At 37.7% G+C, this 27,182-nt stretch overlaps 1 protein-coding gene across 1 annotated transcript; it reads left to right on the top strand.

Moving 5' to 3' along the window:
• Positions 1-4,385: 4,385 nt before the first annotated feature.
• Positions 4,386-26,767, top strand: LOC308633653 (uncharacterized protein). The gene is made up of 6 exons (XM_081266589.1): positions 4,386-4,502; positions 8,407-8,487; positions 13,369-13,518; positions 19,958-20,084; positions 24,286-24,405; positions 25,395-26,767. Exons 1-6 carry the CDS (start codon positions 4,449-4,451, stop codon positions 26,663-26,665), a joined length of 1,803 nt encoding a protein of 600 aa, XP_081122715.1. The 5' UTR covers positions 4,386-4,448; the 3' UTR covers positions 26,666-26,767.
• The last annotated feature ends 415 nt before the right edge of the window (positions 26,768-27,182 follow it).

The raw sequence follows: 27,182 nt of genomic DNA, 5'->3' as shown, positions 1-27,182 counted from the left end.
AGGTATCAGTCCCTGGGCATAATGAGGAGCCACTGGAGGCCCTTGTTCTCTCCAAAAGGAAAATTCTACAGGCGTTATTTATGGAATAATACTATATCAATTGTGAGGCACATAGACAGACCTATTTAGAAAAGCAGACACACATTCAGGAAAGAATGTGAGGGGCCCAGATACAGTGAGGTCCGTTGTGAACTTGCTTCACATGCACAAGGTCCCGGGCTCAATCCCCAGCACCACAGGAAGAAAGAAAGGAAAACATGTGAGAAACTCTAAAGGGAGAGACAGCAAATTCAAGGTTGGAGGTGTTGCTATTTGGAGAGGGACATTTAACTCAGGATGGACTAGAGATGGGGCCAGAGCAGACTTCTGTAATTTCTCACCCATTTTTTTAAGCTTGCTCATACCATGATAGTATTTGCGGGTCCAGGAATCTGGTCTAGGAGAAATGTTGCATTGCAGGTATTTCCTTTTTTAAAAATAAAAATCTGATCTTTATTTTTAAAAATATTTTTTAGTTGGACAGGATACCTTCATTTTATATATATTTTTTTTAATGTGGTGCTGACGATTGAACCCTATGCCTCACTGGTGCTAGGCAGATGCTCGCTCACTGAGCCACAACCCCAGTCCTTTGTTTGTAATTTCAAATTTTTTGTAGGCATTCCTGCATTCTGGTGATTTATGACCTTCTCCTTTGAGGTTCAGTGCAACTTTCTTATTGGTATCCCAACATTTCTGCCCAAACCAGACATGTTCCACAGTTCTTTATGGACCTCAAGTGTTACTAGAGGAATGATTAAATGATCATTTAATTATCAAAGCAAATAGGGCAGTGTTTTCAGGATGGAAGTTTTAAGATAATGCTCATTATTAGATTTCTATTTTTACTTATGTATTTAGCCATGGACTGATATGTTTTTGCAGTCATCCACAAATGTGGTCCACAAACCAGCAGATTTCAGAAATTTTTCATGTTGACAGCTATTTTCAAATGGTTGCATTCTGATTGAGGCCCATTTGAATGAGGATAAACATTAAGATGCTTTTAAAGTGCTTATGAATTTTCCTGGTTAGAATATTACAGAGGGTCTTGCCAGTTTTCTTGCCACTTTTAAAAAAATCTCATTGGTGTTGAAAAACCTCTCAGATGCAAGGGATGCACCCTAGAGGCAAGCTCCTGCAGATGGCCACACACAGACCCCCACACCCACCGATCCTATTCTCCGTCCCCAATTAATTGGGTGTCAGGTGCTGATGGATTGTTAATTATTGTGTAAAACCCAGTGTTTTGCCCCCAAGGAGCCCAAGGTCTAGCTTGTTGGTTACTGGAACCACTGGGTTGGTTATTCACATTTCCTTGCCTCTCAAGACAAATCTGAGCTCCATCCACAGACCTATATCTAGTGGCACTGGTAGCTTAGGAAAATTTCTCATTTTGGTTAAGAAAACTAACAACAAGAATAATTAATAATTTCCCTCTTGGGAGAATGTAGGGTTCTGGCCCCAAGGTGTCCCGGGCTCTTTCCCTCTTCTCACCCACATACAACTTCTCTTCATCATGGGCAAGACAACTGTGTACTGCTCATCCCTGGAATTCTGGGCATGTGCCTTTATCTTCTCCATCTTCCTTGAAGAGAAATGTTCCTATTTCACAAATGCAGCAAAACTGGTCCCCCAAATACCTGGGCTGCTATTACTGAGAAGCAAAAGTAAAAAAAAAAAAATGAGCCCCCTGGAATTCTGGGCATGTGCCTTTATCTTCTCCATCTTCCTTGAAGAGAAATGTTCCCATTTCACAAATGCAGCAAAAGTGGTCACCCAAATACCTTGGATGCTATTACTGAGAAGCAAAAGTAAAAAACTTTGAGCCCCCTGAAAATGGGGGCTGGGGCTGGGGCTCAGCCATAGAGCTCTTGCCTATCACGTGTGAGGCACTGGGTTCCTTCCTCAGCACCACAGGAAAATAAATGGTAGAATAAAGGTATTGGGTCCAACTTCAACTAGAAAAAATATTTTTAAAAAATACTGAAAAGGCAACATATTCTAGCAATTAGGGAAATGCAAATTGAAATAGCACTGAGATTCTCTTTCATTCCAGTCAGAATGGCAATTATCAAGAATACAGTAACAATAAATTGGTGAGGATGTGGGCAACAGAGAATGCCCACACTTTGTTGGATAAACTGCACATTGGTGTAACCTCTCTGGAATGCAGGATGGAGATTCCTCAAGAAATTAGGACTGGAACCACCCTCTGAATCAGTTATCCCAATCCTCAGCATAAATACAGAGGATAAAATCAGCATACTATAGGGACACAGCCACATCAATGTTTATGATAGCACAACTCACAATAGCTAAGCTATGGAGCCAGCCTTAATGCCCATCAACAGATGAATAGATAAAGAAATTGTGGTATGTATACAAGGTGGAATATTACTCAGGATTAAAAAAAGGATGACTTCATATCATTGCCCAGTAAATGAATGGATCTGGAGCTTCTCATGCTAAAGTAAAATAAGGCAATGCCCCCAAACCAAAGGTCAAAGAACACAAGGAATGTGGGGGTAGGAAGAGAATTTCAGTAGATTAGACAAAGGGGAACAACAGGAAGGGAGAGGAGATAAGAACAGAGAATACCATAGCATGAATCGACCATAATGTTCCTATTCAAATATATGAAAATACCTAAGTGAATCCACCCATCTTGCCCACCCACACGAATGGGGTCCTAAGGAGAATAAGGTATATTTTATGTTTGGGTAAGTTTACCAAAGTGGACTCTATGGTCATTTATATCTAAGAACAACCAATAAAACATAAAAAGTTAAAAGTAGTAAAAGGACCATGGGACCAAATTGATAGCATCATAGCTGGATGAGGAAATGTCTTTAGGTACATTCCAGAATTTTCTAAACCACTCCCCCATTGGATCCTGCCAAAGGTGTTGGAGCCTGTGGGAAGGTGGAGGTTCAGGGTGCTGCAAGGAGAAGATAGGAACCCCCCATTCATCTGCAGGTGCAGGGGTCACAGGGGGCAGGTAATCTTGAGACCTCCACGGTTAACTAAGGCAGAGATGAGCAGGGTGCATTCAAGTCTAAGGAGTTATTTAAAATATTAGGAAAACCAGGAATTGTCTTTCCTGGACTCCCAATCAAACACAAATTGTTTTTCCTTAAAGAGAGAGACCCTTGAGCCCCTCTTAACAAGAAGTCTTCTCTGTATTATGTGACTTTTTTCACCACTGAATTGGGGGGACAAGACTCAGAGATCTCTCTGGAAACACATTGACTTTGTTTGCATCTTCTTTCTTGTCAAGTGCAGAGTATTCAGCTGATACTAAGGATGCACACCTGGGCAGGGTGTCTCTGGTTTTAGCAGGAGGCAGGATCCCATTGCCTGGGATCCAGGGGACTGGCAGGAACCAGGGAGAGCACCCAGGGTGGCCTCGATCTGTACCAGGCTGTTATCCTGTGGCCACTGCAGGTACTTCTCTCAAAAAGAAAGAAAAAAAAAGTGGCACACGCCTGTAATTGCAGCCACTGGGGAAGATGAGGCAGGAGGATGGTGAATTCAAAGGCAGCCTCAGCAAAAGTAATGTGCTAAGCAACTCAGTGATACCCTGTCTATAAATAAAATTCAAACTAGGGCTGGGGAAGGGGCTTAGCGGTCGAGTCCTCTGAATTCAACCCCCAGTGGCCAAAGAGCTAGGGAGCCCAGTGCAGCTGGGGTTTACCCAGGTCTGCTCTCTGGGGGTCTCTTTTGTGCTGATCTCCTTACTCTGCCTCCAGCCTCAACAAGGGCTGAGATACAGATTCAACTCGCTGGAGGAACATCAGCTTTCATGCTGCCAACCGGGTGCAGCCTCCTCCAGGGAGCCTGCCTGGCCCCCCATGAGCCTCAACCAGCGCAGGCCTTGATGCACTGGACAGTTCCCAAGGGGCAAAAGGGCAGTTCTGCTTGGAGAATTTTGCACAGATTAACAGAGACAAGTCGGCAGCTCAAAGAGGCTTTGTGTGGTGAAACTTTCAAGAAATGACTTCAATTTCCTAACATCAAAACCGAACAGAACTTAGAATTCTGGTACCCTAACCCTAACCCAATGCCCAGACTTCAAAAGGAAAAGAAAAAAGCTGCAGCCCAACCCTGCCATTCTGGTCTCCTTCTTGTGTGGAGCGGATATCACTCCCCTGTCACTCAAAAAGAAGGCTGGCTGGGCTCAGGCTGGGGAGAGCGGAGACTGACTGACGCCCTGTCCAATCAGAAGCCCCGGTTCTGAGCGCTGTCTGATCCTGAGCGCTGTCCAATCCTGAGTGCAGCCAGCGAGCAAGGGGCGGGCTTCCGCGATCCGGAAGAGTTTTATTTCTCTGCTGTCCGCGGGTTCCCCTCAGATTACTGCAGTTGGACTCCAGGCTTTGCTCCTGCCCAGGACCCCGGGTGACCCTGCCATGCAGGGGCCGCAGCTCCTCAGGGCAGACTTGGCTGCTGGGAACCAGGAAATGGTGAGTGTGCAGTGGCACCTGGTGCCTGGACAGGGAGGCTTGGGAGGTAGGCCAGGCAGGGAGGCCGTCCTGCGGGACCTGCAGTGGCGGGAGCCTGAGCTGGCCCACTCCGACTCTGGGCGTTCTCTGCACCGCAGGCCTGAGCCCCTCGGGGACAGTGCCCTTCAGTCCCCCTGGCCAGCCGGGTGGGGAGCGTGACAGTTGCGGAGACCCCTCGCGGCCTCCCCATACCTTGGGGGCAGCCTTAGCCCCTGCTCAAGTCTTATGTGGAAGGTGAGCATGGCTGCCTGGCCTCTTCGGGGGCTGAGGTGATTGACAGGTGGGACCACTAGAAGAATCCAATCTCCTAGCCCAGGGATGGCACACACCTGTCATCCCAGAGGCTGGGAAGGGTGGGGAGAGGCGGATGCAGGAGGATTGCGAGGTCAAGGCCAGCCTTGGCAACTTGGCGAGGCACTTAGAGACTCAGCTAGATGAGACCCTGCCTCTAAATCAAATGGAAAATCCTCCAAACCCCGTTTTCCTGCAGGAGGGGAGTTGCGGTGTACAGGGATCCGCTTATTCCTGAGCTAGTTTTGTGGAGTTTGTTTTTTGTTTTGGTAGTTAACAGAAGGGTGCTTTACCACTCAGCTCTGACCCTGGTAGTTTTTAGTTTTTATTCTGAGCGCAGGTGTAGCTAAGTTGCTGAGGGTGGCCTGGTTAGGGTTTGATTGATAATGACTTTTCCATTGCAATTAAGTGTATGATTTTTACATCCACGTGGGTTCGTGGGTGGACTCTGTTGACCTCATGATTCCTTGAAGATAATTGTAACAGTTATACCAAATTATACCAGGAGCCTCCTATTCTGGTATAATTTTGAAACATAATCCTGCTCAACATGTGCTTCTTCAGGGTGCTGGAGTATAATCCAGTACCACGCATGTCCTCCACCCAAGCCCTACCAGTGCTCTGCGCCTCCAGTTCCCACACCTCCCTTTATGCTGGGTTGTCTTGTTCACTCACATCAAATCCTCTCCAGGAGATGGTTGCATTTATCTAGGCCTTTGCATTGCACTTCATAATAAAATTGACATTTACATACATATGGAGTCATCTATGAAATTTCTGCATTTTGAATTGTTTTGGTCCTCAAATTACTGCAATATGATAATTTTATAACATGCATTAGTGCCTGGTAATGTTAGCTCCTGATTTTGCTCTTAGAGTTCAGAATTCTTGGCTAATTTCATTCAATTTAACTTTCCAGGAGACTTTTCAAACTGTTTGCTCTGGTCCCTTCTTCAATGAAAAGGAAATCATGCTGAAAGTTTGATGGGGTGTTATCCTAGATGAACCTGAGGGAAGTGGCCATCTTTATAAGGAGGAATTTTATCATTCAGTCTCTTATGTGCTGATCTGTATTTGCATTTTTTCAAATTCTGCAGGTGTCCTTTTAAAAATATGGTGATATGCAAAATGTGATATTTATATGATCGATATAAAACTGATATGTGTTTCATAGTATTTGTCAAACTCTATGCAGTATGGCAAAAAAAGCAATGTGTCTGATTGCCAGAAATGGTTATTTCTGGATGGAATTTCCAGGGTGTTCTACTACTGAACTATATCCTCAGCCCCTTTTGAATTTTTACTTAAAAATTTATATTTTTAATTTATTTCTTAATTTAATTTTTTTTTTTATTTTTTTAAATTTTTTTTATTGATTATTTAAAGCATTACATAGTTCATGATATATCATCTTTCATACATTTGACTCAAATTGTGTTTTGAACTCCCATTTTCACCCCAAATACAGATTGCAGAATCACATCTGTTACATATTCACATTTTTACATAATGCCATATTAGTGACTGTTGTATTCTGCTACCTTTCCTATCCCCTACTATCCCCCCTCCCCTCCCCTCCCCTCCCATTTTCCCTCTCTACCTCCCCTGCTGTTGTTCAATTCTCTCCCTCTTTTTCCCTCCCCCTTGCCCCTCATAACCTCTTATAATTTTATGTATCATTGACGGTCTCCTACCATTTCCATGTGCTTTCCCTTCTCTCCCCGTTTCTCTCCCCCCATTCGTCTTTGTTTACTGTAGTCTTTTCCTCATGCTCTTCCTTCCTGTTCTGTTCTTAGTTTTTCTCTTTATATCAAAGCAGACATTTGGCATTTGTTTTTTAGGGCTTGGCTAGCTTCACTTAGCATAATCTGTTCTAATGCCATCCATTTCCCTGCAAATTCTATGATTTTGTCATTTCTTAGTGCTGCATAATACTCCATTGTGTATAGATGCCACATTTTTTTTATCCATTCATCTATTGAGGGGCATCTAGATTGGTTCCACAGTCTAGCTATTGTGAATTGTGCCGCTATAATCATTGATGCAGCCGTATCCCTATAGAGCGCTTTTTTAAGGTTCTCTGGGAATAGTCCAAGAAGTGCGATAGCTGGGTCAAATGGTGGATCCATTCCCAGCTTTCCCAGGAATCTCCATACTGCTTTCCAAATTGGCCTCACCATTTTGCAGCCCCACCAGCAGTGTACAAGTGTGCCCTTTTCCCCACATCCCCGCCAACACTTATTGTTGTTTGACTTCATAATGGCTGCCAATCTTACTGGAGTGAGATGGTATCTTAGGGTGGTTTTGATTTGCATTTCTCTGATTGCTAGAGATGGTGAGCATTTTTTCATGTACTTGTTGATTGATTTTATGTCCTCCTCTGAGAAGTGTCTGTTCAGGTCCTTGGCCCATTTGTTAATTGGGTTATTTGTTATCTTATTGTTTAATTTTTTGAGTTCTTTGTACATTCTGGATATTAGGGCTCTATCGGAGGTGTGGGGGGTAAAAATTTGTTCCCAGGATGTAGGCTCTCTATTTACCTCTTTTATTGTTTCTCTTGCTGAGAAAAAACTTTTTAGTTTAAGTAAGTCCCATTTGTTTATTCTTGTTGTTAACTCTTGGGCTATGGGTGTCCTATTAAGGAATTTGGAGCCCGACCCCACAATATGTATATCGTATCCAACTTTTTCTTCTATCAGACGCAGTGTCTCTGATTTGATATCTAGCTCCCTGATCCATTTTGAGTTAATTTTTGTGGATGGCAAGAGAAAGGGATTCAATTTCATTTTGTTGCATATGGATTTCCAATTTTCCCAGCACCATTTGTTGAAGATGCTATCCTTCCTCCATTGCATGCTTTTAGCCCCTTTATCAAATATAAGATAGTTGTAACTTTGTGGATTAGTCTCTGTGTCTTCTATTCTGTACCATTGGTCCACCTGCCTGTTTTGGTACCAGTACCATGCTGTTTTTGTTACTATTGCTTTGTAGTACAGTTTGACCTCCGGTATCGCTATACCTCCAGATTCACACTTCCTGCTTAGAATTGCTTTTGCTATTCTGGGTCTTTTGTTTTTCCATATGAATTTCATGATTGCTTTGTCTATTTCTACAAGATATGCCATTGGAATTTTGATTGGCATCGCATTAAACCTGTAGAGAACTTTGGGTAATATCGCCATTTTGATGATGTTAGTTCTGCCTATCCATGAACAGGGTACATTTTTCCATCTTCTGAGATCTTCTTCTATCTCTCTCTTTAGGGTTCTGTAGTTTTCATTGTATAAATCTTTCACCTCTTTTGTTAGGTTGATTCCCAAGTATCTTATTTTCTTTGAGGATATTGTGAATGGAGTGGTTTTCCTTATTTCCATTTCAGAGGTTTTGTTGCTGATATACAGGAATGCCTTTGATTTATGCTTAACAGACCCAAAAGAGTCTACAAAGAAGCTGCTAGAGTTAATAAATGAATTAATTTAATTTTTTAAAATTACTATTCCATATATATATATATATATATATATATATATGTATATATATATATATATATATATATTTTTTTTTTTTAATTTAGGCAGGGTTTCACTCAGTTGCTGGGATCAGCTTCACAATTGTGATCCCCCTGCCTCAGCCTCCAGACCACTGGATATATCAGGTATGTAGCACCACATGCATCCTATCTCACAATTTCTCTTTTTTTAGGATGTTTTTTAGGTCATGATTTAATTTTATATATTGTTTTTATTATTTTTTAAATACATGATAACAGTGGAATGCATTATGATCCTTATTACACACATAGAGCACAATTTTTCATATCTCTGTATATAAAGTACATTCACGTCATCTTATGCCATTATACATGTACTCATTTCTTCTGCATTACAATTCTTAATACACATGTATAACACAATTTTTCACCTCTCTTTGTATGTAAGGTATGACGACACCCAATTCAAGTCTTTATGCATGTATTTTGAATAATGATGTCGATCATATCATTGTATAATGATAACCATCACCTTCCACCATCCTTGCTAATCTCCTTCCCCCTCCATTTCCCTCCCACCCCTCTGCCCTATGTAGAATTATTCTAATCCTCCTATGCTCTTCCTCCCTACCCCACTGTGAGTCACCCCCATATATCAGAGAAAATATTTGGCCTTTGTTTTTTTGAGATTGGCTAACTTCACTTAGCATAATATTTTCCAACTTCATCCATTTACTGGCAAATGCCATGTTTTTATTCTCTTTTAGTGCTGAGTAATATTCCATTGTGTATAAATGCCAAATTTGTTTTTATGCATTCATCCACTGAACGGCATCTAGGTTGGCTCCACAGTTTAGCTACTATTAATTGTGCTGCTATAAACATTGATGTGGCTGTGTCCCTGTAGTGTGCTGTTTTTAAGTCCTTTGGGTAAATTCCGAGAAGAGGAATAGCTGGGTCAACTGGTGGTTCCATTGCCAGATTTCCAAGGAATCTCCATAGTGCTTTCCATATTGGCTGCACCAATTTGCAATCCCACCAGCAATGTATGAGTGTACCTTTTTCCCATATCCTCGCCAACACTTACTGTTGTTTGTCTTCATAATAGCTGCCATTCTGACTGGAGTGAGATGATATCTTAGTTTTTATTTGCAGTTCTCTGATTGCTAGAGATGATGAGCATTTTTTCATATATTTGTTGATTGTATATACTCTTCTGAGAAGTGTCTGTTCAGGTCCTTGGCCCATTTGTTTTTTGTTTTTTTGTTTTTGTTTTTTTTTTTTTGGTGTTAAGATATTTGAGTTCTTTATATACCCTAGAGATTAGTGCTCTATTGCTGAGAGCCATAGGCAAGTAGGAATGATGCATGGCATTTTTGGGTTGAAAGGTGACCCTGCTCAGGGATTAGGGTGGCTCTGGTTTTAGGGTGGATCCTGCTGGGAATAGGGCAGCTCCAGGTTTAGGGTGGATCCTGCTGGGAATAGGGCGGCTCCAGGATTAGGGTTTTAACCTGCTGCCTCAGGCACCTGCTCTTTGGAATTCCTGTTGAGTTCTCCCAGGGTTCTGAGAGAATTGGTGGGCAGAGCCGGGTAGAGGCAGTGTGTTCCCAGAATGTGCATGTAGAGTGCTGGTGAGAGTTCGAGAATAAAGAGTTGCTGTTTGAATCCACAAGGCTTTGTGGTGGCTCGGTTATTTTGTGCCCAGCCAGACTGCAGCACTCTATCTGATGTGGGAGGGGTCAATATTTGCTCCTGGATATAGGCTCTCTTGTTTTTTTCTTTTTTTTTGATAAAAAACTTTTTAGTTTGAATCCATCCCATTTACTGATTCTTGGTTTTAATTCTTGTGCTATACAAGTCTTATTAAGGAAGTTGTGGCCTAATCCCACATGATGAAGATTAGGGCCTACTTTTGCTTCTGTAAGATGCAGAGTGTCTGCCTTAATTCCTAGGTCCTTGATCCATTTTGAGTTAACTTTTGTGCATGGTGAGAGATAGGGGTTCATCTTCATTTTGTTGCATATGGATTTCCAGTTCTCCCAGCACCATTTGTTGAAGATGCTATCCTTTCTCCAGTGCATGTTTTTGGCACCTTTGTCTAATATAAGATAGTTGTAATTTTGTCAGTTGGTCTCTGTGTCCTCTGTTCTGTACCATTGGTCTACCAGCCTGTTTTGGTGCCAATACCATGCTGTTTTTTTTCTATTGCTCCGTGGTATAGTTTAAGATCTGGTATAACGATACCGCCTGCTTCACTATTCCTGCTAAGGATTGCTTTGGCTCTTCTGGGTCTCTTATTTTTCCAGATGAATTTCATGATTGCTTTTTCTATTTCCATGAGGAATGTCATTGGGATTTTGATCAGAATTGCATTAAAACTGTATAGTGCTTTTGGTAGTAAGGTCATATTGATAATATTAGTTCTGCCTATGCAAGAGTAAGGTAGATCTTTCTACCTTCTAAGGTCTTTGATTTCTCTTTAGTGTTCCGTAGTTTTCATCGTATGGATCTTTTACCTCTTTTGTTGATTCCCAGGTATCTTTTCCTTGAGGATATTATGAATGGGGATTCCCAGGTATCTTTTCCTTGAGGATATTATGAATGGGGTAGTTTTGCTCATCTACTTCTCAGAGGATTTGTCACTTATATACAGAAATGCCTTTGATTTATGGGTGTTGATTTTATATCCTGGTATTTTGCTGAATTCTAGTTCTAGAAATTTTATCATGGAGTTTTTTGGGTCTTGTAGGTACAGAATCATATCATCAGCAAAGAGTCCTAGTTTAAGTTCTTCTTTTCCTCTACTTATTCCTTTAATTTCATTCATTGAATTGCTGTGGCCAGTGTTTCAAGAACTATGTTTAATAGAAGTGGTGAGAGAGAGGGCATCCCTGTCTTGTGTGGTGAGCCATTTTGCTGCGCTGCCTTGTGTGGGTGTTGGCTTAGTTCTTGGACAGTGACTCAGTTCCTTGTGGTCGGCCAGTTCCTGGAGCAGGCCAATATGATAATGTACTGAGTGTTCTAAGAACCGGTAAAATCTGGTAAGAACTGGTTGACCTGTACTTCCTGGCTCTGGGCACCAGTGCTGAATTCCTTGCCTTATTGGCTGCTGCTGTGTTGCTATGCGCTTTTGTCCAATCACATGAGACTTAGGCCTCGGCTCTAGTATATTAGGGGTGGTCTTTTTGGGCTCAGGGTCCTTTCTCTCATCGAAACATAATGGATGCTCCCAATAAAGCGTGCTAAAGAAGAATCCTGTTTTGTTGTCGTCATTCCTGCTGGCGGGTAGAAGCGACAGTCTTGTTCAGATTTTAGAGGGAATGCCTTCAGTTTTTCTCCATTTAGAATGATGTTGGCCTGGGGCTTAGTGTAGATAGCCTTTACAATGTTGAGGCAAGTTCCTGTTATCCCTAGTTTTTCTAGTGCTTTAAAAATGAAGGGGTGCTGTATTTTGTCAAATGCTTTTCTGTATCTATTGAGATGATCATATGATTTTTATTGACTTTATTGATTTCCATATGTTGAACCAACCTTGCATCCTGAGGATGAATCCCACTTGATCATGGTTCACAATCTTTTTGATATGTTTTTGTATTTGATTTGCCAGAATTTTATTCAGAATTTTTGCATCTGTTTTTTAGAGATATTGGTCTGAAGTCTTTTTTCTTTGATGTGTCTTTTGTCTGATTTTAGAATAAGGTGATTTTGGCCTCATAGAATGAGTTTGGAAGTGCTCCCTCGTTTTCTATTTCATGAAATAATTTCATGAGTATTGGTGTTAGTTCTTCTTTAACGGTCTTGTATCCATTGAGTCCTGGGCTTTTTTTTTTTTTCCCCAATGGTAGGCTTTTGATGGTGTCTTCTATTTCATTGCTTGAAAATGTTCTGTTTAACTTGTGTATATCATCCTCACTCCGTTTGGTTAAATTATATGATTGTAGACATTTATTGATGTCTCCAGTATTTTCTGTTTTATTGGAGTACAAATTTTCAAAATAATTTCTAATTATATTCTGTATTTCTCTAGTGTTCATGGTGATATTTCCTTTCTCATCATGGATTTTGGTAATTTGAGTTTTTCTCTACATTAGCATGGATAAGGGTTTATCAAGTATATTTTTTTCAAAGAGCCAGCTTTTCATTTCAAAAATTTAAAAATTTTTAATTTATAAAAAATATATGGCAGCGGAATGTATTACAATTCTTATTACACATGTACAGCACAATTTTTCATATCTCTATAAAGTAGGTTGACACCAATTCATGTCTTCATACATGTACGATGGATAATGATGTCCATCACATTCCACCATCCTTGCTAATCCCTGCCCTCTCCCTTCCCACCCCTCTGCCCTAAATAGAATTTATCTATTCCTCCCATGCTCCCCCTCCCTACCCCAGTATAGTCATCTTCCTTATATCAGAGAAAATATTTGGCATTTGTTTTTTTGGGATTGGCAAACTTCACTTAGCATTATCTTCTCCAATGTCATCCTTTTACCTGCAGATGCCATGATTTTATTCTCTTTTATTGCTGAGTAATATTCCATTGTGTACAAATGCCACATTTTCTTTATCCCTTCATCTATTGAAGGGCATCTAGGTTGGCTCCACAGTTTAGCTATTGTGAATTGTGCTGCTATGAACATTGATGTGGCTGTGTCCCTGAAGTATGCTGTTTTTAAGTCCTTTGGGTATAGACTGAGGAGTGGGATAGCTGGGTCAAATGGTGGTTCCATTCCCAGATTTCCAAGGAATCTCCATACTGCTTTCCATATTGGCTGCACCAATTTGCATTCCCTCCAGGAGTATATGAGTGTACCTTTTCCCCACATCCTCACCAACACTTATTGTGTGTCTTCATAATAGCTGCCATTCTGACTGGAGTGAGATAATATCTTAAAGTACTTCTTATTTGTGTTTCTCTGATTGCTCGAGATGATGAGCCTTTTTCCATATATTTACTGATTGTATATCTTCTGAGAAGTGTCTGTTCAGGTCCTTGGCCCATTTGTTGATTGGGTTATTTGTTTTTTCATTTACCAGGGAATTTTAAGTCCTCTGTCCTGGACCACAGCTGCTTCATTTGATTCCTCACATTATGAAGCTTCTAGTATCTTGGACCAAGCTCTTACCAGTTTCCCAGTGTTGCCATCCTGCAGGCAAATATCTGGTGACTATTCCTCCCATGATTATGTGAGTAAATATAAGAAGCTCCCTTCTATACACACATCCATTTTTATGTATTTTATTCTCATTTTCTGAAGAACCTTGAAAAATACAGGCATATTCTCAACAAAATGTCTGGGTCATATGGCATCTCTAGTTTTAATTTTTTGAAAAATAGCCTTTATAGTTTTTTAAATGTCTATTCAAATTTATATTTCTGGCAAGGATGTCAAAGTGTTTCCTTTTCTGCATCTCTTCTGCAGTATGTGTTACCTACCAACATTTTGAGAATAGCCCACAAGCATGTGGTTATAGTTCATTGTGATATAACCTGAAATCATAAAAATTCTACAAGAAAATGAGAAGAATTTTTTTCATTCACGTTGGCAATGGTTTTAAATAGAACCTCTTGAGAATGTGCAAGGAAAAATAAAGAGATAGGTGAGACTATATAAAGCTAAAAATGCTTCTGTGCAGCAAAGGAATCAATCAATGAAATGTAAAAGTAGACTGTGGGTGAAAGAAAATCATTGCTAGCCACATGTCTGATAAAAGCTCAACATCCAAAATATATGAAATTTATACAACTCACCAAAAATATAAAAAAAAACCTTTAATAACCTAATTTAAATATGGTAAAATTCTGCCCTAAAAATTAAACAAGTGTTTCAAGACATATAAAACCTACTCAAGAATATTAATTAGGCTAACTAAAAGTATAATTTACTTTAGCTTCTCTGCTTCATTTATCTCACAGGATTATGTGTGCACACTCTCTGTCCTGCACAGGCATCCTGAGACACTGTTCAATTCACAAAATGCCAGGTTCTCATTTCCCCATATTGTGCTTTCTCATCATTCCACCTTAATTGCCAAGAAAGTCTGAAGCCTGGAAAACAACAACATATGGATAAATTGCAAGATAATCATCAACTTTGAAAATTACTTCAGGAATCAATAGAATATATTAGTAGACCCAGATGTGAAGAAATATAAAGCAGACCTACAAATTAACATTTAACTTAATTGCAGATATTTTTATGAGCAGCTGAAAAGCTGATCATGGTAGCACACGCCACTAGTCCTGGCAACCTGTGAGGCTACAGTGGGAGGAGGATTTGGGCTAAGGAATGTGAGGCCAACCTGGCAAAAATCCAGCTCCAAAAATCAACCCACCAAAAAAACCAAACAGTAATCACATTTTTTAAAAAGAAGGTGCCTTCACAGGTGATTTCTGGCAATCATGTAATAAGAGATCAGTAAGAATAATTCATGATTTCATCTAAAAATAGAAGAAAAAAATGGACTAATTCTTTCTGTAAGGCCAGAAATACCAAATAACACAACAAAAGAATGGAAATTGCAGACCATCTTCCTATAGATGTTGACCCAGATATTCAAACCCCTAGAAAACTGAGAATAACAACAAAAATAAAGATTGGACTTTATGACCAAGAGGGACAATATGTAAGTTTCCAAAAATCATTTTGATAGAGAAAAGCTTTTGGCAGATTACATACTTATGTAATTTATTGTAAATCTATGGCCAGTTAAGACCAGAGGACAATTCTTTTTCAATCCACTAAAGGGCAGCTGTGAACTGTTTTCATATTTAATGGTGAGAACCTAAGTGTTTGACAATTTAGTTTTAGAAAAAGGAAAAAAAAAATGTATGGTTTCCTGACATCTAAATATTGTTCTGAGAATATTGAACAGCATTTTATACATCAAAAGTCAAATAGCATATGCAGATGATATTCTTATTTCTATAATATTTCTAAGCAATTTCCATGCACTAATGAAACATAAGACCTAAATTAGTTCAATAATGTTATGGGTTAAATGGTCAACATTAAGTCATATAATTTATACACACTACCAATGGGCAGTGTTAAAATTGAGGCATAAATCCATTCACAAATATAGGAAAAATAATTTAAAATGAAAGTAATAACAAAAGAACTGTTCACTGCAAAGTAAAAATAAAGGGGAAAGTAAAATGCAAAAAAAAAAAAAAACGGAAACAAATTGGGAAAACAGTTAATATTCCATGATCAAAAGTTTGATTTTGTTAAAACCACAATATTCCACAGTGGGTCTGCAGATTCAAAATAATGAGGCCAAAATCCAAAAGTCATTTTGTAAAAATTACCCAGCTGACTCTAAAATCATAACAAATGTAAAAGAAATTAAATAACTCTATTGAAGTAAAAATTGTGTGACTTTTATTGAAAATGTGCATTGCAAAAATACGTTGTGTAGGATATTAAATTTGGTTAAATACCTCTTAAATTGCTGATGACCAGTATTCCCTATGCATGAAGTGAGGGTCTATGTTAATGTAGGCAAGAATTAGGCTGGGATTGACATTTGTCATCACCAGTAGTACCTGCTGAGCTTGAGAATGTCTATTGCTTTCATGATAACTTTTTTCCCCCTCCCAGATTTTCTGCACCTTACCTACCATCCATGTTCTGTCTCTTGTATTTCACCCAAATATATCCCAGTGGGTGTCAGGTATTGAAATTCACATATATTCCTGCTCTTCCTGCAGCTGAGAACTAAAAAAACAATGCAGTTCAATGTCTTGGTGAGTGGTTGAAAGGAATTGTTCTTGATCCTCACACAGGCTGAAGAGTGTTTTTTATTTTTATTTTTTGATTTAAAACAATGACAGTGGAATGCATTACAATTCTTATTACAGGTATACAGCACAATTTTTCATATCTCTGGTTGTATATAAGGGATGTTGGGACCAATTTGTGTCTTCATACATGTACTTTGGATAATGATGTCATCACATTCCACTATCACTGCTAATCCCCTACCTACTTCCCCTCCCCTTTCACCCCTCTAAGAGATGTAGAATTCATCTATTCCTCCCATGCTCCCCCTCCCTACCCCACTATATTCAGCTTCCTTATATAAGAGAAACCATTCAGCATTTGTTTTTTGGGATTGACTAACTTCACTTCTCCAATACCATCCATTTACATGCAATTGCCATGATTTTATTATTGCTGAGTAAAATTCCATTGTGTATATATGCCACATATTTTTTATCCATTCATCCACTGAAGGGCATCTGGGTTGGCTTCACAGTTTGCTATTCTGAATTGTGCTGCTATAAACATTGACGTGGCTGTGTCCCTGTAGTATGCTGTTTTCAAGTCCTTTGAGAATAGTCCGAGAAGAGGAATAGCTGGGTCAAATGGTGGTTTCATTTCCAGATTTCCAAGGAATCTCCATACTGCTTTCCATATTGGCTGCACCAACTTGCAATCGCACCGGAAGTGTATGAGTGTACCTTTTCCCCCACATCCTCAGCAACACTTGTTGTTGGTCTTCAAAACAGCTGCTGTTACGATTGGAATGAGATGGTATCTTAGAGTAATTTTGATTTGCATTTCTCTAATTGCAAGAGATGATGAACTATGTCCTTTTCTTAGAAGTGTCTGTTCAGGTCTTTGGCCCATTTCTTGACTGGATTATCTGGGTTTTTTTTTTGGTGCTTAGCATTCTGTGATATTTATATACTGTTGACATTAGTTCTCTATCTGATGTATGAGGGATAAAAATTTGCTCCCAGAATGTAGGCTCTCTGTTCACCTCAGATTGTTTTTCTTTTTCTTGCTGAGAAGAAACTTTTTAGTTTCAATCCATCCCATTTGTTGATTCTTGGTTTTAATTCTTGTGCTATAGGCATCTTATTAAGGAAGTTGGGGCCTAGCCCCACATGATGAAGATTAGGGCCTACTTTTTCTTCTATTAGATGCAGAGTCTCTGGTTTAAATCCTAGGTCCTTGATCCACTTTGAGTTGAGTTTTGTGCATGGTGAGAGTTAGGGGTTTAATTTCATTTTTTTTTTTTTGCAAATGAATTTCCAGTTTTCCCAGCATCATTTGTTGAAGAGGCTATCTTTTCTCCAATGCATGTTCTTGGCACCTTTGTCTAATATAAGATAATTGTGATTTTGTGGGTTAGTCTCTGTGTCCTCTATTGTGTATCATTGGTCAATCTACCAGCTGTTTTGGTGCCAATACCATGCTGTTTTTGTTACTATTTCTCTGTAGTATAGTTTAAGATCTGGTATAGTGATACTATCTGCTTCACTCTTCCTGCTTAGAATTGCTTTAGCTATTCTGGGTCTCTTATTTTTCCAGATGATTTTCATGATTGCTTTTACTTTTTCTATGAGAAATATCATTGGGATTTTGATCAGAATTGCATTAAATCTGTATAGTGCTTTTGGTAATGTGGTCATTTTGATAATATTGCCTATGCAAGAGTAAGGTAGATCTTTCCATCTTCTAAGGTCGTCTTTGATTTCTTTTTTTTAGGGTTCTGTAGGTTTCATTGTATAGATATTTCACCTCTTTTGTTGATTCCCAAATATCTTATTTTTTCTTTTTTTAAAGTTACTGTAAATGGGGTAGTTTTTCTCATTTCCTTCTCGAGGCTTTCTAACTGATATACAGAAATGCCTTTGTTTAATGGGTGTTCATTTTATATCCTGCTGCCTTGCTGAATTTATTTTTTAGTTCTAGAAGTTTTCTGGTGATGCTTTTGGGGTCTTCTAGTTATAGAATCGTATTGTCAGCAAATAGTGCTAATTTAAGTTCTTTTCCTGTAGTTACTCCTTTAACTTCTTTTGTCTAATTGCTCTGGCCACTGTTTCAAGAAGTATGTTGAATAGAAATGGTGAAAGAGGGCATACCCGTCTTGTTCCAGTTTTTAGAGTGAATGCCTTTAATTTTTCTCATTTAGAATGATGTTGGCCTGAGGCTTAGTGTAGATAGCCTTCATGATGTTGAGATATGTTCCTGTTATCTCTAGTTTTTCTAATGTTTTGAACATGAAAGGGTGCTGTATTTTGTTAAATGGCTTTTCTGTGTCTCTTGAGATGATCATATGATTCTTATTTTTAAGTCTATTGATGTGATGAATTACCTTTATTGATTTCCATATGTTGAACCAACCCTGTATCCCTGGGACAAACCCCACTTGATCTTGGTGTACAACCTTTTTAATATGTTTTTGTATTCAATTTGCCAGAATTTTATTCAGAATTTTTGCATCAATGTTCATTAGAGATATTGGCCTGAAGTTTTCTTTCTTTCCTTTGTCCCGGCCTGGTTTTGGGATCAGGGTGATATTGGCCTCATAGAAGGAGTTTGGAAGTGCTGCTTCTTTCTCTATTTCCTGAAATAAATTGAAGAGCATTGGTGTTTTTTTAGTTCTTCTTTAAAGGTCTTGTTGAACTTGGCTGTGTATCCATCTGGTCCTGGGCTTTCCTTGGTTGGTGAGCTTCTGATGGCATCTTTTATTTCATCATTTAATATTAATATTAGTCTGATTAAATCTGGGAATATCATATGACTTAAGAAATTTGTTGGTGCCTTCAATGTCTTCTATTTTATTGGGTTATACATTTTCAAGATAATTTCTAATTATCCTCTCTATTTCTGTAGTGTCTGTTGTGATATTGCCTTTTTCATCATGTATGCTGGTAATTTGAATTTTCTCTCTCCTTCTTTTCATTAGCATAGCTAAGGTTCTGTCAGAGAACCAACTTTTTTTCAAGGTTTAATTGTTTCTTTTAATTCAATTTCAGTTCTGATTTTAATTATTTCTTACCTTCTACTGATTTTGCTGTTGATTTGTTCTTCTAGGGCTTTGAGATGAAGTATGAGATCAATTATTGACTTTTTCTTCTTTTAAGGAATGAACTCCATGCTATGAAGTTTCCCCTTAGTACTGCTTTCATAGTGTCCAAGAGATTTTGATATGTTGTGTCTATGTTCTTGTTTACCTCTAAGAATTTTTTAATCTCCTCCTTGAAGTCTTCTATAACCAATCGTTCATTCTTTTGTACTAAATTGATTCACTCGTTGAACTGCTTATAGAACTTGAAATATTTCAAGTTTGTCTTTTCACGAGGTGGAAGTGTCACTTTACATGTCTCTAAACATTAATATTTTATGAATATTTTACACATTGGGAATGTGTCATGGATGATACTTGAAACTAATTGTATTGGGGAGCTCAATCTATCTCATGGATACAAAGCAGAGAGAATAGCAACCAGACTGTTTTCAAAAGCTTTTTTACCACTCTTTTTGTCTCCCTTGGGCACAATTACCTTATGAGAATATCTTTGACAAGTCTGATTTGCATCTGGAATGTCTGCCAAATTTCACATTCACTGATGGCAGAAGAGTTAGGAGTTGGACTTTTATTCAGTGCTTGGATTATGGTATATATCTTTCACTTCACTCTGATATGGAGTGTATATACTGTTTTTGGACTTATGTATTTTTCTCTTAATTAGATAATGTAAAGTATCTTATTACATAATTAAAGTCACTCTCCTACATGACAGGCAATTCTACTAACTCTTATTTCAAATTAAAAACTGAATAATGGTTTGGTCCAAGTTCTATTGATGTAACAATTTTTATTTCAGGAGCCATTGACATTCGGGGATGTGGCCATTGATTTCTCTGAGGAGGAATGGGAATGCCTGGATTTTGCTCAGCAGAATTTATATAGAGAAGTGATGTTGGAGACCTACAGCAACCTGGTCTTTGTGGGTGAGCATAACTTTCCTTCAAAATTCCTATTTATCATTATTTAATTTTCTTCCCTTGAAGTATATCTTTTGGGAACTTCACCATAAGAAAGAGATTCAGATTCATGCTTTCCGTAAAAAAGATGGGGAAGTTCTTGGTGCTGACGAGAAAATGTTAATGATGTTTCTTTTCATCCTTTGTTGGCATGATATACATCCTTCACTTGACATATGGTTGACTTAGAGGAATGCTGTGATGTCAAATCCTGTGGCCCACATATAGCTTTGAGGACATAGTTGAAGTAGAGGAGGAAGCCCAAATTCAAAAAGGTTGATTGAGAAGTTATCCAGAAGAAAAGATTTTTGAGAAGCTTTGATTTCTTTCTCTTGTTATCATAGAAGAATCTGTCCTGTGTTTTGTGCTTCAAAATTATCTAGTCTCCGGCTTTTCCTCTAGTAATGTCTCCGTACATGCAAATTAACAACAAAACACTCCCCTTGCCTTGTGAGTGTCAATATTATCTGACAGCTCTTCCATAATTTTTAAAAATATTTTTTAGTTAATGAATTTCCCATTTATTCATATGTGGTGCTGAGGATCAAACCCAGGGCCTTACATGTGCTAGGCAAGTGCTCTACCACTAGTCTACAACTCCAGCCTCTCTTCCATTTTTTACAGGAAATTTTTGCACATTTCTGGAGACCTGTAGGTCAACCCATTGTAATACATTACTATCATAAGTCAGTTTCTCGGATCTTATTTGTACATTTTTTTTCACTAAAATTTCCTTATCAGAGTTTTTTCTGAATATGTGTAATGGATTTTCTGTGAAATTATCTGCCATGGAATGAATGTCAGGATAGCAAAGACTGCTCTTTTGAGAGATGGTGTAAGTTGTAGTTGAATAAGAGGATTTGTAAAATAATACATCTGTGGATATTTACAATTTGGATGGTCAATTTTTTTCTTTATTTTTTCATTGTGTCCAGTAGGTTCCGTGTTACAGACTGAGTTTCCTCATATCAGTTAATTGCTTCACAAATTACGATATGCATGATCCTGGTTGATATTGCCAATAATGTTATATGTGCTTTTGCTTGTATAAATATTAAACCCCTTTTGTCTATGACTTTTGTATTTTATCTTGATTGGGTTTTCATTCTGCCCATGTATGTAAAAATTGAAGTTGTCTATATGTAAGTGTAATGGGGAATGATGGCAGTGATACTCTAATGCTGAACTACACCCCAAGCTCCTTTTCATTCATAGTTGGAGAGAGGTTCTCACTACATTATTGAGGATGTCTTGAAATTGTAATTCTCCTGCCTCAGACTTCCTAGTAGCTGAGATTACATGCATGCCCATCATTTGTATATTGATGAATTTGTTCTTATTTATAGGATGAAGACCACATTATTTTAAATGTAGCTTGATAAATGTTGCAAATCTCTTTGTCTTATAATTTTTATTGTAATCAAAACTACATAATAAAACTTACTGTCTCCAAAATTTTAAATATACAGTTCAGTAACATTAATTCAAATTGTTATGCTATGTAACTCTAAAAACTTTACATCTCAAAAAAATATCAGTTCCTAAGAAGCAAGGGCTCATTTCTGTCTCCCCATCACAAAACCATTCTCTTTTGTTCAGAAAGCTTCTTTTTTTGTTTAGAGATGTCATATTCATAGAATTCTGCGATATTCTTTCTGTGACATATTTCAGTTAACCTACTGTTCATACATTTTGTAAAATATATAATTAGAATAAATCTTTGACTTCAAAGTTCTATAGTTTCTATATTCCAAATTGTCTCATCCATTCTTTTCAAGGAATATTTGGTTTGCATCCCCCATGATGGCTCTGTTATATAATAGGGTAACAACACTGGTGTGCAATGTTTTTAATTTGCTATTGATGTGAGGGCTTATTACCACACTCACTCAGAACTGCATGTACCTAACACCATGCCTGCATTTACAATTGAATGCTGTAACTTTTAGTATATTTTTTAGCAGGGAAATATTCTTCTAATTATATTTGTATTTTGTGGGATATTCATACAATTTTAAGAATAGATTTCTCTGCAAAAAAAAAAAAAAATTAACAACGGGAATTTGACAAATATTACCTGGATCCTGTTGTTAACTTTAAGTAGTATAAGCATCTTTTAATTTTACCGTTCAATTTTTGAACAACAGCATGCCCAAGAGTGTTCAGTCAACTGACACACATTTAGGGACTTTTGAACATCCTTATCACTTTTCACTTTAAATTTTTATTCCATGTTTGTTACAAAATAACTATCACTTAAGTATTTATTTACCTTTGTATTAATACATAAAATTGGTCTATCCAACATAATATCCCACTTCCGATTAAAAACGGGGATTCAATTAGTCTACAATAGTTTCAAAATATTTTCAAAGTCTCATGCTTTGCAATTACCATTTTGCTTCACTGTATTTCCCTTTTGAGTAAGTGGGGATTGATGTCTCCTAGGATGACAGTGATTCTTTGTTTTCATTCAACTATCTCAATGTTTTGTTTGTGTGTTTGGGAAGTAGGATGTACATTGCAAATGTATTTACTCTTAATCCTAGGAAAAGTTTCCTTCTCTCAATTTTTTCCTCTTTTCAAAGGTTTTTTAAAATTTAAAATGTCTTCTATGTCCTGTAACTGTCTTAAAATATGTTTTGTGTACTATCATTTAGACAGCCCAGGTTTCGTTCATTCACTTTTGTATGTGTCATTCTTATATTCTTTTTCTTTCAGTATGTGTGTGTCCTTAGACTTAGAGTATCCTGTGGACTACCTTCAGTTGTAATTTTTATATTAATTCAGATAGCCAAGGTTTGTTTTGATCAGATTTTGTATTCTTGCATTTGCCAACCAAAAAAAAATCTAAAAATGAAGAATCTCCTACTCAAACTTTGTATGAGTATCAACTTGACTTCACTTTATTAAAAAATTGAATATATTTATGTGTCCTTTCAAAATTATATTATTGTTGCAGGTATATATGCCTATTAACAGTTTTGTTTTTATGCTTTTGTGTTTCATATTCTATTGCAAAATTACATATTTTGAGACCCATCATTACAATAAAATAGACTTGTTTGTGCCAAGAAATGTTTAGAATTTCATATGACTTGTGTTGCTGTGCACACTTACATTTTAGTATGAAGGATTACCTTTAGTACTTTGTGGAGAACAGATCTAATGTTGATCAATAGTCTGTTCATTTTTATGTCTTTAAAGTCTTTATTTCCCTTCTCTTTTGAAAGATAGCAGTTGTGAATATAATGTCTTCATTGATAATTTTATTCTTTCATGCCTTGAAAATAGCCCTATTGTGAAGTTTTGACTAAGGATTTCAAAATTATATACTTACCCATTTCTAGGTGACCCATCTTTTTCTCTTGGATGCTCTCAATATTCTGAGTTTTAAAACTTGGATTAAAAAACCTGCTTTGAGTCTTTACAACTTGGAGATAATTGAGCTGCTTGGATGTTTTATTTTTCCTATTTTATGAGATGTTTTTATTAGTACTGGAAAGAGAACTTAAGGGCACTTTATCACTTTGCATTTTTTACTTTGACTGCCTTGAAATTTTGATCCTCTGGCTCAACTTCCTATGTTGCTATTAAAACCACCCCTGACTCTATCAGACATTTTCTAAACAAAGACTTTAAACACATTTTCTGCTTATTAACAATTCTTTACTAAATTTTATCCTGTTTTTTGTGTGTTGGTTTAGTACAGTAAACTTCTTTTAAATGATAATTTAATATTCCCCTGAGTAATTCATAACTTTTACTTTCCTTACAGTTGATTTTGCCATTTTTTCTGTTGGTAAGCAGGAACCCCTTTTTGAACAATCTCCAAATATTCATGTTTCTTATTTTTTTTAATGAAACAGAAATATATTGTGAAGGAGGAAAGGCTTATAACACAATTTGTCGTCTTCCACAATATAACTCTCCATAGTAAGGTACTCATCTTGGATACTATGAACACTAAGATGATTTGGAAAGTTTTCAAAGTAATTTTCTGTGTACATTTTTATTTGATTTATATATTTCTGCAGTAACGATGGACTTGGATTTAATAATCCACTCCCCTGCTGATGTTCCTTTATTGCTGTAAATTCCTATGTTTGCAAAATATAATCAGCCCAGTACAGCAAGTAAACATGATTGTTATTTTTATTTATTTCAGCTATGACTTCTCATCGTCCTCAAGAAATTTCAACAGAGCAAAGTATAAAAGAGGGAGAGGGAAGATATGGAAAGTCGGCCCTAGATTATTTACCACTAAGAAAACAATGGGAAAACATAGGTGAGAGTAAAGTTCAAAAATTGTATTATAATGGACAAAACCAATTAGTAGTCCCAATTTATGGTCACAAGACACCAGAAACAATATCTGAAAAAAATTCAATCTATTCCACTTACTTTTGAGGAGCTGTGTATATGTCTTTAAGAATATATCCACAGCCATTTTCCAAAAGGAAATGTGGAAAATTTGAAAAGAAATCTGGTCCATGCATAAGGTTTTATCTTAGCGAATTATAAATGTAGCACTGAGTTAAACTTCCAGTCAAATGTTTGCACAGAAAAGATATTTGAAACTGAAAGACACATTTCTAAAAGTGATACTTTTGAGAGTTCCTTTACAAAATGTTCATTTTTCTGCAACAAAACAGTAATTTCTCCTTGTGCACAAATGGACAATGTTAAGAATTGTTGAAAGGTTTCTACTTCCCCACTATTGCTCAATGACAATTATGATAGATTTCTGGAAAGTGCTATAAGTAACACCATTAGCCATGTATGTACCCTGAGTAATTACCAGTATATTTACATTGGTGATAAAAATTATGAATATAGAGAAACTCCTAGTCATTTTCTAAAGGAAATTTACCATGATGAAAAATGTGGGAAAGTCTTGCTGCAGTGCTCAAAAACTATTACTCATCCAAATATTCATAGTCAAGACAAAACTTGCAAGTGTAAGGCATGTGAAAGGGCTCTTAATCACAGTGCAGAGCTTGCTCAATACAAGAGAATTTATAGAGAAAGGAATCCCTGTAAGTTTAAAGAATATATCAAAGCATTGGCTTGCTCAACAAATTCTAAACACAGTAGATATGATGACAGTGACAAACCAAATTTAAAGAATGCAGAAAACCTTTTAGTGAAATTCGGTTACAATTTGTTAAGCATCAGAGCATTTTTACTGAAGAAAAGGCCTGTAAATGTAAAAAGTGTTGCAAAGCCTTAAAAAATTTTTCAACTCTTACTCAACATCAAAAAATTTATTTGCAGAGAAGACCTACCAATGTGAAGAATGCAACACACTCAAGAACTTTACTCAACATCACAGTGTTCATACAGGAGATACGCCATGCAAATGCAAAGAATGTGACAAAACTAATAAAAGCTCCAATCTTATTTGTCACCAGTGCACATACCCTCTAGAGATGCCCCACATATGTAAACAAATTTGTGAAGCTTTTAGTCAAAATCTAAGCCTTAAAAATCACCAGAGAATTCATACTGGAAAGAAGATCTACAAATGTAAAGTGTGTGGCAAGAGTTTTAATCATAAATCATCATTTACTGAGCACCAGCGAATCCACACTGGAGAGAAACCCTACACCTGTAATGTATGTGGCAAAGCTTTTAGAAGAAAGTCACATCTTGAGGGCCACAACAGGATTCATACTGGAGAAAAGCCCTACAACTGTAAAGGATGTGGCAAAGCTTTTAAAAGAAAGTCACATCTTCATCGCCACAACAGGATTCATACTGGAGAGAAGCCCTACAAATGTAGAGAGTGTGGCAAGAGTTTTAATCAAAAATCATCACTTACTCAACACCAGCGACTTCACACTGGAGAGAAGCCCTACAACTGTATAGTGTGTGGCAAAAGTTTTACTACTACAAACACACATCTTGATTGCCACAACAGGATTCATACTGGAGAAAAGCCCTACAACTGTAAAGGATGTGACAAAGCTTTTAAAAGTAAGTCACATCTTAATCGCCACAACAGGATTCATACTGGAGAGAAGCCCTACAAATGTAGAGAGTGTGGCAAGAGTTTTAATCAAAAATCATCACTTACTCAGCACCAGCGAGTCCACACTGGAGAGAAGCCCTACAAATGTAAAGAATGTGGCAAAAGTTTTCAACATAAAATATCACTCACTCGGCACCAGAGGATCCACACTGGAGAGAAGCCCTACAACTGTAAAGAATGTGGCAAGAGTTTTCATTACAAATCATCACTTACTCAGCACCAGCGACTCCACACTGGAGAGAAGCCCTACAACTGTAACATATGTGGCAAGAGTTTTCATCAAAAACCATCACTTAATCGGCACCAGCGACTCCACGCTGGAGAGAAGCCCTACAACTGTAACATATGTGGCAAAAGTTTTCATCAAAAACCATCACTTAATCGGCACCAGAGAATCCACACTGGAGAGAAGCGCTACAACTGTAAAGTGTGTGGCAAAAGTTTTACTACTACAAACACACATCTTGATTGCCACAACAGGATTCATACTGGAGAGAAGCCCTACAAATGTTAACTGTGTGGCAAGAGTTTTACTACAAACACACAGCTTGATCACCACAACAGGATTCATACTGGAGAGAAGCCCTACAACTGTAACATATGTCGCAAGAGTTTTCATCAAAAACCATCACTTGATCGGCACCAGCGACTCCACGCTGGAGAGAAGCCCTACAACTGTAACATATGTGGCAAAAGTTTTCATCAAAAACCATCACTCAATCGGCACCAGAGAATCCACACTGGAGAGAAGCCCTACAACTGTAAAGAATGCGGGAAGAGTTTTCATCACAAATCATCACTTACTCAGCACCAGCGACTCCACACTGGAGAGAAGCCCTACAATTGTAAAGTGTGTGGCAAAAGTTTTACTACTACAAACACACATCTTGATTGCCACAACAGGATTCATACTGGATAGAAGCCCTACAAATGTTAACTGTGTGGCAAAAGTTTTACTACAAACACACAGCTTGATCGCCACAACAGGATTCATACTGGAGAGAAGCCCTACCAATGTAAAGGATGTGGCA

The sequence above is a fragment of the Spermophilus citellus genome (assembly GCF_964194105.1).
Source record: "Spermophilus citellus genome assembly, chromosome: 14".
In the NCBI taxonomy this organism is placed as follows: Eukaryota; Metazoa; Chordata; class Mammalia; order Rodentia; family Sciuridae; genus Spermophilus; species Spermophilus citellus.
This window is presented reverse-complemented; position numbering and strand designations above follow the sequence as displayed.